Here is a 12,303-nt window from a genome sequence, read left to right as displayed (position 1 = left end):
TGTAACCAGGCATTTTTGTAGCATTGACGCCTCTAACAGTGATCACATGACCGCTGATAGCTCAGTTCTTGGTCTGCTGAGAGCGGAGACTGTCAGTCACTGCTCTCCATTCTGTTTCTGTTTCTCCAGTGCCCACTGGAGAGCCAAGCTGGGGAGGGGGTGGGCACAGCTGGCTTCAGCTCTCATTACCGTGCTGAGACTCAAAACCAGCCGTCAGTCAGGCCTCTGCCTGGATCCTGACAATATTGCGATCCTTTCACATCCTGGAGTGGCTCTGTCCAATCAACAGTCCAACTATAAGCTGACTTTGGGTCAAAGAAGAGGAAAAGTAAGTGCACTGCTGTGACCCACAAGAGAGGTATAGCTTTGGCCATACTTCCTTTTAAAAACCACCAAAATAAAATATCTGTCAAAAAAATTATATCAAATTCATTTGGGTACAGTGTTACATGATGAGTAATTGTCAGCCAAACTAGCACATCACTAAACACTGGGTAATACAGGCTAGTACTTAACTGGTTGAAAAAAAACATGTACAAATGTACCTGGGGGAAGTGATGCTTTAACGACTTCAGCTCCGTAAGGTTTTACCCCCCCTTAATGACCAGGCCATTTTTTGCGATTCAGCACCGCGTTAATTTAACTAGCGATGGCGCAATTTATGTCCTTTTTTTCTCCATAAACAGAGCTTTCTTTTGGTGGTATTTGATCACCTCTTGTTTTTCGATTTTTTGCTATAAACAAAAAAAGTCCAAAAATCTATCCCGTAGTTTGTAAAACGCTATAACAATTTTGAAAAAAAAAAAAACACAATATTTTTTACTTTCTGCGATATATCAATTTTTTTTTTTTATCAGTTTAGGCCAATTTGTATTCTGCTATATATTTTTTGGTAAAAAAAAAAAAAATCCCAAAAAAGTGTATCTTAATTGGTTTGTGCAAAAGTTATCGCGTTTTCCAAACTACGGTAACAGATTTTTGATTGTAAAAGGTAACTGATGCTAAAAAACGTCAACCACCCGCCCGGCGCTAAAATATATATATAAATCAGTGTAAGGTATAAAGAAATAAATATATCTACTCAAATCATGAATAAATAGTAAATAAAATCATGTAGATAAAATCATGTAAAACATGTCACTCTGTGCATCCTTTTAATGCACTAGCTGCCACTGTAAACGTAAAACTTGCAAAATCAAATGTATATGTATAATATGTTGAAGTCTACCAGACGAAACCGGTCAGGATGCATGTACGCTGCTGCTGAGGAGACGAAGGGAGGATACCGCTGTTGTTCTGGATCTCGCCTGTTAGCCGCAGGAGCGCTGTAATCCAAAGCAGGGACTAGCTCGCGGTCGGCGAGCGGCGGTACCTTTCAAAGCCTCTGTGTCTATGATATGCGTGCAAAGGGTGATTGAAATGTAAGCATATACGCTGAAGGGGAGGGAAGTTTTATTTAATTAATAAAGTCGAAACATTATTACACCACTCTCTTTCTTCATGTCGTTTGCTTACAAATTGCACTGAGGAGATATACAGCCTGATAGTGACCCCTGGTGGACGGATAGGATCTGGACGTGCTCAAGAGACGACAGACCGACCAGAAGCAAGGGCTCATGCAGCTTATGCATAAAGGCGATATTTCAAGGGCAATTCGGTGAGTGGCCACTTCATAGGGGTGCACAGTCGGTGTGGTGAAGGATTAGTGATACTGTGTGTACAATCACTGGTGCTGAACATCAGAGGAGAAATCTTTTTGCTGGCTGTGACTGCACATCCTGTGGAGTTGGGACTAGTTTGCAATTGCAGGCTCTGAAGCACTGCAGGAACTGACTAATATACTTGCACACATACATTGTGTGTGCTGAAGCGCCGCTGAATGTATGATATAACGAACTGAGACGCACAGATTGGGCTATTATTATACATTTGATTTAACAGATTTTTGAACTTATTTTTTTATCAGTAATGGCAGCGATCTGCGATTTCTAGTGGGACTGCGACATTGCGGAGGACAGATCAGACCCCTAACTGACATTTTTTACACTTTTTGGGGACCAGTGACATTACTACAGTAATCAGTGCTAAATAATATGCACTGTTACTGTATAAATGACACTGGCAGGGAAGGGGTTAACACAGTGGGTGATCAAGGGGTTAAATGTATGCCTACTTGTGCTTGCTAACTGTGTTGGGGGAGGGCTCTGTGACAGGCACACAGAGATCGGTCAGCTTAGCTGAGACACATGATCTCACTGTGACTGTGTGACAGAAGAGCCGCCTGCTTTGTTTACATACCAGGTGACTCTCCTGTCGGTGTCTCTGAAGATTGCAGGAGGCCGGTGGTGATCGTGCCCGCTGTGTCTAATCACAGCGGGAGCACGGCTACGGCGGAGCACGAGAACGCATGCACGTAATCACATAGATCTACATGATTATGCGCAACCGAGCCGCCCTGCAAATGTGGGTGGGGCGGTCGGCAAGTGGTTAAATTATGTTTTAAAGGCAAAAGATACACCAAATTTTCAATATTTTTTTTTTTTTTTTTTTTTATCTGTTTATGAACTTTGTAGATTATTAATTGATTGATAGACATAAATGTTTCATTGCATTACACATACATTTTTAGTGTGTATATATATATATATTGTACATATTATACTTTTTATTTATTTATACTGAGTGAAGTTCACTGTACTTACATTTATATAAAATCACTAGGATGAAGATGCCCACAGAAATAGAAATAATACCAATAATAATAAAAATAGAATAAGGTCCTCCATGCTCTGTAAAACAAACCAGGACAGGATAAAGGTGTTAGACGTCACATTTAGTAAACGATTACTTGCTGTGTACTACTAATACAAGATGGAAAGAAAATCTGGAGGTGAGGAGCCAATCATAAAAGGCGGCAACAAACCTCACAGGAGGAAATCATTCAACCTCTGTACTATACTGAAGACGAAGTGCAGGAAAAGTCTTCCACAACAAGAACTAAACTTCCACATTAACCACTTAAGCACCAGAGGATTTGGCTGCTTAAAGACCAGGGGGTATTTTGCAATTCGGCACTGCGTGACTTTAACGGACAATTGCGCGGTCGTGCGACGCTGTACCTAAACGAATTTGACGTCCTTTTTTTCCCACAAACAGAGCTTTCTTTTGGTGGTATTTGATCACCTGTGCGATTTTTTGATCATGCGCTATAAACAAAAAAAGAGCGACAATTTTGCAAAAATAACAATATTTTTCACATTTTTTTATATGAAATTCCCCCCACCACCCCCAAAAAAATGTAAAAATCTAAATTTCTTAACATTTTTGGCCTATTTGTTTTATGCTATATATGTTTGCTAAAAAAAAAAAAAATCGCAAAAAGCGTATTTTGATTGGTTTGCGCAAAAATTATTGCGTTTACTAACTAAGGGAAAGATTTTTGTCATTTTTGTTGTTTTTTTTTTTAAACGCGTAATGGCGTTTTTTTTTTTTGCGGTACTGCGACATTGCGGCAGACAGATCGGACCCTTGACTGACATTTTTGACACTTTTGGGGGTTACCAGTGACATTACTACAGTAATCAGTGCTATACATATGCACTGTTACTGTAAAATTACACTGGCAGGGAAGGAGTTAACTTTATTTGAGAGGGAGGGGCTGTGTGTGTCCCTAGGGGCGTGATTCTAACTGTGATTGGCTGTGGCTTGAGCTGTAGGAACAATGATCAACGGTCCTACATAGTAGAACCGTATGATCAGTGTTCCTACACAGGGGAGAATGACAGGCAGCTTGTTTACACTAGCTGCCTGCCTTTCTCCCTCTCCCCCGACGATCACTGAGTGACCGGCGGACATCGGGTCCGCCGGTCACACACGGGGGAGAGTCTGTTACCGCGCGGCGGCGCGCGCTCGCTCCCCAGAGCCTCACAGGCTATTGACGTACCGATACGTCACTCTGCCTGTGAGGGGCTGACCGCCGCAGTATATGTACTTGCGGCGGTCGGCAAGCGGTTAAAAAACATCCCTCCTAGCATTTCTGGAGGTGGCCATCTTGAGTAAGGGCAAACGAGTCATGTAGCATTTACTTCCTGCAATCCATCTGCCTTTAGTTTAACGGCTTCGCGCCCGCCCGCTGCAGTTCTACTGCGGTAGGGCGGCCCTTCTGCGCGAACCGACGTAGGTATAATTCGGTTGCGGCCTGGAGCTAGGGGGCGAGCGCGCACCGCTGGTGGCATGCTCCCGCCCCCCACACTCGTCAGCAGGGACTACGATGCACGGAGCAGGTGGCTCTGATTGCCACCTGACACCTGCGAACGCTCCCCGCTGAGAGAGGACGGTCGGCTGTTGTAAACACAGCTGACCATTCTTCTCTCTGGAATGATCACAGAGCCCATGTGATCCTTCTATATAGGAACACATGTCTCTATGGTCATTTCACATGCCCCACCCCCATACAGTTAGAATCACTCCGCTAGGTACACATTTAACCCCTTAATCACCCACAGTGTTTACCCCTTCCCTGCCAGTGTCAGTACAGTGACAGTGCATATTTTTAGCACTGATTACTGTAGTAATGTCACTGGTCCCCCCAAAAGTATCAAAAATGTCAGTTAGGGGTCCGATCTGTCCGCCGCAATGTCGCAGTCCCGCAAAAAAATCGCAGATCGCCGCCATTACTAGTAAAAAAAAAAAAAAACAATAAAAATGACATAAATCTTTCCCGTAGTTTGTAGACGCGATAACTTTTGCGCAAACCAATCAAAATAAGCTTATTAGGATTTTTTTCACAAAAAATATGTAGCAGAATACAAATTGGACTAAAATGTTAAAAAAATTTTGATTTTTTTATTTAGGAATGTTATATAGCAGAATGTGAAAAATATTGTTTTTTTTTTCAGAATTGTCGCTCTTTTTTTGTTTATGGCGCAAAAAATAAAAATCGCAAAGGTGATCAAATACCACCAAAAGAAAGCTCTAAAATAACGCAGTGCCGAATCGCATAATATGGCCTGGTCATTAAGGGGGTACATCCTTCCGGTCCAGAAGTGGTTATTTTATGCAGGGGAGTGTGCTTTGGTGAGAAAACCCCTCCTCTTCTCCTGAAGACTCCTGGGATGTATAATATTATTTTCCTAGGCAAAAAAAAAACAGGAAGTAACTGAAGAAATAAAGAAGCAGAAAAAAAAAAAAGTTTAAAACAAGTGAATATGATATACTTTTTCTATTTACAGGTGCATCTGAAAAAATTAATCATCAAAAAGTTAATTTCAGTAACTGGATTAAAAAAGTGAAACTCATATTTTATATAGATGTGTTACACATCTATATAAATTTATTTTATATATTTATATTTATTTCTTTTAAATTTGATGATGATGGCCTACAGCTAGTGACACCCCAAAATTCAGTATCCCAGAAAATTAGAATATTATATAAAACCAATAAAGAAAAAGGATTTGTAATACAGAAATGTTGTCTTAGTGAAAATTCTGTCCATGTACAGTATAGGATGCACTCAATACTTGGTCGGGGCTCCTTTTGCATGAATTACTGCATCAATGCGGTGTGGCATGGAGGCGATCAGCCTGTGGCACTGCTGAGGTGTTATGGAAGCCCAGGTTGCTTTGATAGCGGCCTTCAGCTCCTCTGCATTGCTGGGTCTGGTATCTCTCATCTTCCTCCTGACAATACTCCACAGATTCTCTATGGGGTTTAGGTCAACCGAGTTTGCTGGCCAATCAAGCACAGTGATACTATGATCATGTGACCGGTATTGGTAGATTTGGCAGTGTGGGCGGTGCCAAGTCCTGCTGGAGAATGAAATCAGCATCTCCATAAGGCTGGTCAGCAGAGGGAAGCATGCAGTGCTCTAGAATTTCCTGCTAGAGACTTTGGGCTTGATAAAACACAGTGGACCAACACCAGCAGATGACACGGCTCCCCAAATCATCACTGACTGTAGAAACTTCACACCGGACCTCATGCAAGTTGGATTCTGTGCCTCTCCACTCCTCCTCCAGACTCTGGGACCTTGATTTCCAAATGAAATGCAAAATTTACTTTCATCCAAAAAAAGAGGACTTTGGACCCCCCCCCAAATTCTTGAATGGCCATTGCTTCACAATCCTCTCAAGGCTGCGGTTATCCCTGTTGCTTGTGCACCTTTTTCTACCACACTTTTACCCTTCCATTCAACTTTCCATTAATATGCTTGGATACAGCACTCTGTGAGCAGCCAGCTTCTTTAGCAATGATCTTTTGTGACTTACCCTCCCCGTGGAGGGTGTCAATGACTGTCATCTGGGCAACTGTCAAGTCAGCAGTCTTCCCCATGATTGTGTAACGTACTGAACCAGACTGAAAGACCATTTAACCACTTGCCGACTGCCCCACACAGATTTACTGCAGCAGGGGGGCTTGGCTGCGCATAATCACGTAGATCTATGTGATTATGTGCACGCGGTCTGATTAGACACAACAGGAGCCAGACCGCAGGAGGAGCGGGCACAATCTTCAGAGACACCGACAAAAGAGCCGCATGCCTATGTAAACAAACCAGGCCGCTCTCCTGTCACACAGGCACAGTGAGATCATGTGTCTCAGCTAAGCTGAATCGCCAATCTCTATGTGCCTGTCACAGAGCCCCCCCCCCACAGTCAGTAAGCCCAAGTAGGCATACATTTAACCCCTTTGATCACCCCCAGTATTAACCCCTTCCCTGCCAGTATCATTTATACAGTAACAGTGCATATTATTTAGCACTGGTTACTGTAGTAATGTCACTGGTCCCCAAAAAGTGTAAAAAATGTCAGTTAGGGGTCTGATCTGTCCGCCGCAATGTCGCAGTCCTGCTAAAAATCGCAGATCACCACCATTACTAATAAATAAATAAATAAATAAGAAGTCCAAAAATCTATCCCGTAGTTTGTAAGCAATATAACTTTTGAGCAAACCAAATACGCTTTTTGGGATTTTTTTTTTTTTTTACCAAAAATATGTAGCAGACAACAAATTGGCCTAAACTGATAAAAAAAATTATTTTTTACATTTTTTATTGGAAATGTTTTTTTTAGTAGAAAGTAAAAAATACATTTTTTTTTCCAAAATTGCCGCTATTTTTACAGCGCAAAAAAAAAAAAAATCGCAGAGGTGATCAAATACCACCAAAAGAAAGCTCTGTTTGTGGGGAAAAAAAGACATCAATTTTATTTGGGTACAGCGTCGCACGATCGCGCAATTGTTAGTTAAAGTAAGGCAGTGCCGAATCGCAAAAAAATGGCCTGGTCATTAAAGGGGTAAAACCTTCTGGGGCTGAAGTGGTTATACCAGGGGTCTTCAAACTATGGCCTTCCAGTTGTTCAGGAACTACAATTCCCATCATGCCTAGTCATGGCTGTGAATGTTATAGTTTTACAATGCCTCATTGGATGTGTAGTTCTGCAACAGCTGGAGGGCCGTAGTTTGAGGATCCCTGATTTAAAGGCCCAGGAAACCTTTACAGGTGTTTTGAGTTACATAGCTGATTAGAGTGTGACGCCAGGAGTCTTCAATATTTAACTTTTTAACAAAAATTCAAATTTTCTGAGATACTGAATTTTGGGGGTGTCACTAGCTGTAAGCCATAATCATCAAAAATAAAAGAAAGAAATGCTGGAAATCTCTCACTCTGTGTGTAATGATTCTATAAAATATACAAGTTTAACTTTTTGAATTGAATTACTGAAATAATTCACTGTTTGATAATATTCTATTTTTTTTAGATGCACCTGTGCTTACTAATACTAAAGGAGAAAGACAGGAAGCGCCACCTAAGTGGCTTAACCCCCATATAGGTATAACAATTTTTGCTGTACCTTTGTTTAGAAAGTCTGGAGACTCCCTGCTCTATAAAAAATAACCTGTAGGAATAGTTGAGACAGATTAAGACCTCACTAAGACCTGATCATCCCTACATGTGGCAGTGGTGGGGACCCCCTGTGGCTCCCAGGCTCTTTGCATCTCCTGAAAGTCAGGACCATTATCAGGGTGACTGGTCGGGAGCTCAGAGGAGAGATACAATGCCCAGTCTCTCCTTCATTTAGTGAACGGGAAGAAATAAGAAAATATGCACCACCACCTCACCGGCGTGCCCCCCTAGAAATGCCCACGTACCTCCAGGTGGGGAATATTGCGCCAAAAAGATGGAAAAAAGAGCATCTGAACACAGGACTCCTCTGGACCGCCGAATACCTGGTGCCTGGGTCAATCCTCATATACCCCGCATATCATGCAAATGAATAGTAAAGACCCATAGTGTAAATTCGTATACACAAGTTTTTATTAATAAAACAAGCCCAAATAATATGCACTAACAAGAATAAAGTTGAATAAAATCCACAAAGACAAATAACTGTCCGGGCTACCTGGCTGTCGTACCGTCCTGCACTCACTGTCCGCGTCCGCAGCTCGGAACCAGCCGCCGGACTTCCAGATGCCGGTCTGACATCAGGCGCTCGGAACGTTCAGTTGCTATGGTCACTGCGTGCTCACGCCCTTACGCGTTTCGTCACAAGGACTTCTACGGAGGGTCTAGTTCCCTCCTCAGTCATCATGTGGGATAAGATTATAGTTCTTGTTCGGTAAGGGGGTATCGTATTCCTGCTGCTATTCTGCATAGGTAATGTTGTCCAGCCATCTGTCTGGTCGAGAGACCTCCCTCACTCAACCCTTGTATAGGGCCTGTTTATATTTTTTTATTCCTCCCCAACATTCTCCAGAAATGTTACATCTTATGCCTCGTTTCCAATGAGCGGTACGGTTCGGTTCGGCTCAGTACGGTACGCTATTTTTGCCGTTTCCATTGTCAAAAGTTGTGAATGGTACCCTAATTCCGAACCGTACCGTACCACTTTTTTGGGAGCCTTTTGTTGGGGTACCAAGCACATTAGTACCGTACCAAAAGGGTGGAGCTACACTGTTTGAGGTACTGTTGAGCTGAGGTACTGCTGGCGGTGAAAAACGCAAGCCTGATCAAGGTGTAATAAGTAAGAATAAATACAATGTAACAATTCTAGAGAACACTGGAGGGAATTAGCAAATAAATGTAACCATTGTCACTAGAGAATCCCCATTTATCTGCTAATTCTCTCTGGCGTTCTCTGGAACTGTTACATTGTATGTCTTCTTACTAATAATTGTTTCCTATGATCCTCAGCTCCATCAAGTGGCCATAATACAGTATTTTTTAATGCACTTGGGTGCCAGAAACCAGAAAGCAAGCTACTCACTAGGGGGGGAACCTCTGGGTGAGTCTAGGATGGAAAAGGACCTGGGGGTACTGGTAGACAACAGACTTGGCAGTGGCATGCAATGCCAAGCCGCTGCAAGCAAAGCCAACAGAATACTGGGATGCATATAAAAGGGGATTCACTCCAGAAATAAAGAGATTATTCTCCCACTCTACAAGACTCTGGTCCGGCCACATCTGGAGTATGCCGTCCAGTTCTGGGCGCCGGTCCTCAGGAAGGATGTGCTGGAACTGGAGAGAGTCCAGAGAAGGGCAACAAAAATAATTAGGGGAATGGAGGACATCAGCTATGAGGAAAGACTACAAGCACTGAACGTATTCTCTCTGGAGAAGAGACGATTGAGGTGGGTATGATATCAATGTACAAATACTGTACTGGAAACCCTAGCATAAGGAACAAACTATTCAGAGAAAGGGAATACAATAAGACACGTGGCCACTCACTAAAACTAGAGGCAAGGCGGTTTAACCTTAAAATACGTAGGGAGTTCTTCACTGTAAGAGCAGTAAGGATGTGGAATTCTCTTCCACAAGCAGGGAGCATCCACGTATCAGCAGGGAGCATCGATAGTTTCAAGAAACTATTAGATGGGCACCTTAAAGACCACAACGTACAGGGGTATACAATGTACGGTTAACAGCAAACACACACACACATCATAGGTTGAACTGGATGGACGGATGTCTTTTTTCAACCTCACTAACTATGTAACTATGTAACTATGTACTGCCCAATATATTTAAAGAACAATCGACCAAAAGTCAAAATAGCCAGAGAACATTTAATTTTTCCGCTATAGCTGGTTAGTTCGCACAGAATGAATGTACAGTACATGCAGTTCTGATGGATGAATAGACGTGCATTTTTTTTTGTCTCTGTGTCTCACCTGACTTATAAAAGATTGTTATAGATTGGCTATCCTCAGACACCGTGTTGTTTACAGTGCAGTTCACTACCACATTCTCTTTTGGTCGGGGTGCAGTATATTTCTGTTCAGTAGTCTTAGTTTCTCTCCCATTGACCAGCCATTTGTAGGACACATCGATTGTGGAGGACTCACAATGCAGGATAATCTGCTGATCGGTGCTGTTGTCAAAGATGTTGGGTTTGGAAACCCGATCTGTAAAAAAAGAACATCAAGTCAAATAGTAATATAAAAATAAGGATCCATTTTACCACCTTCACACCACCATCATATATATGCGGTAGGGATAGACCGATTATCAGCAAGGCCGATATGCACTTTACCCGATATATCGGTATTGGCCCCGGAACTGGCCGATATTGCCGATTTTTTTGTGACGTCATTCTGCCTTCTTAGGCCGCCTCCCTCGCCTTGGACAGCCTCGTCTGGAGTCGGGACTAGTCTCGGGGAGTGTATCACAGCCATACACCCACCCACAGCAGCACGGTGCCAGCCAGCCAACCACATCCACAGGCCCTGTACCAGCCAGCCACAGGCACTGTACCAGTGAGCCAGCCAGTCACCCGCAGGCCCTGTACTTGCCAGCCACAGGCACTGTACCAGCCAGCCAGCCACCCACAGGCCCTGTACCAGCCAGCCACCCACAGCCCCTGTGCCAGCCAACCACCCACCACAGGGTGCCAGCCAGCCCCGCACCACAGGGTGCAAGGCAGCCAGCCACCCACAGACAGGGTGCCAGAAAGCCAGCCACCCACAGGCCCTGTACCAGCCAGCCACAGGCACTGTACAAGCCAGCCGCCCACAGGCCCTGTACCAGCCAGCCACAGGCACTGTACCAGCCAGCCGCCCACAGGCCCTGTACCAGCCAGCCACAGGCACTGTTCCAGCCAGCCACCAACAGCCCCTGTGCCAGCCACCCACACACCACAGGGTGCCAGCCACCCACTCACCACAGGGTGGCAGCAAGCAAGCCATTAAGCATTAAACAAAATTTAACATGTTCAGTACCCGATTTTAGTCAAAAATTGTCTTTATTTTTCAAAACTTTAAATGTACAAAATATAGGCCCATATCGGCTGATACCAATACGTACGTTGTGACCAAAATATCGGTATCGGCTCTGAAAAAAACATATCTGTCTATCCCTAATATGCGGCACCACAGAAGTCAGCTTTCTTCCATATACTGTATGCAGAATGTGGTACTGATAGGAGCCAGAGGTGGGTTCCTGGTCATGTGATCGCTGGGCCAACCAGTGGTTGCATGATCGGGAAACCTGCTTCTGGCTCTTAGAGTTCACAAGCCCTTAAAGGGTTGGCAGCAAAGGGTTAATAAAGAGAAAATCACCCTCTTGCCGATCATGTAGGGCTTCTGATCAGGAGCCAGTGGGATGTGCTTCCCATTATGTAAAAGGCAAAAGGAACGTTATGGACTTTGAGTGAGGTGTGTGCATATGGAAAACCAGTCGCTTTGGTAATCTGCTATCATCTTCACTAGAGGGGACCTAAGTGTACTTGGGATTTCACCCAACAGCGGCTTGGATTGTTTTGCCTAAGTAAATACAAACAAATTGAAATAGAATAGGGCTATATATGTTATTACCACACAATTCCTAACAGACCGGATCCTGTGGATGCCTCTAATATCTCTCTATCTCATATCCAAGCTCTGCTGATTTGTTTGTACATCCCCTTCATATCCTTGAACTGAAGATCTCTCCGGTCAACCTCCTGTTCTATACTTCAACTTCAGAGACTATATACATGTGTGGTTGTAGTATTGAGATGAGTACTATTTGGCTCCTCAAGCCCTGATGAAGCAAGGCGAAACGCGTTTGAATGGGAGGACTCATCTCTTTAGTACTCGTTATGTCGCTACAATCATTTGTTTTTCAATGTGTGCTATGTATTTTGGTGTTTTTTAAGGAAACGCACACTAGCAGCTAATTTTATATATGTTTATCCACTTCCCGCCCGTCATAGCAAAATGATGGCCGGAAAGTGGTTGCTCTATCCTGACTGGCCGTCATATGAGGTCCAGCAGAGTGACGATCGGTGGTGCGGCGTGTCACTCTGACTCACCGCATATCTG

At 43.5% G+C, this 12,303-nt stretch overlaps 1 protein-coding gene across 1 annotated transcript in view; it reads right to left on the bottom strand.

Annotated features, from left to right (window-relative positions):
• LOC309547914 (uncharacterized protein) overlaps positions 1-12,303 on the bottom strand; it is a gene marked incomplete at its 3' end in the record, with an annotated part of 99,529 nt that overhangs the window by 37,194 nt on the left and 50,032 nt on the right. Inside the window, exon 4 of the mRNA XM_082247914.1 lies at positions 10,174-10,407. Coding sequence (XP_082104040.1) covers positions 10,174-10,407 — 234 coding nt within the window. The remainder of the gene's footprint in view (positions 1-10,173; positions 10,408-12,303) is intronic.

The sequence above is a fragment of the Pelophylax lessonae genome, assembly GCF_965119305.1.
Source record: "Pelophylax lessonae genome assembly, chromosome: 2".
NCBI lineage: Eukaryota > Metazoa > Chordata > Amphibia > Anura > Ranidae > Pelophylax > Pelophylax lessonae.
This window is presented reverse-complemented; position numbering and strand designations above follow the sequence as displayed.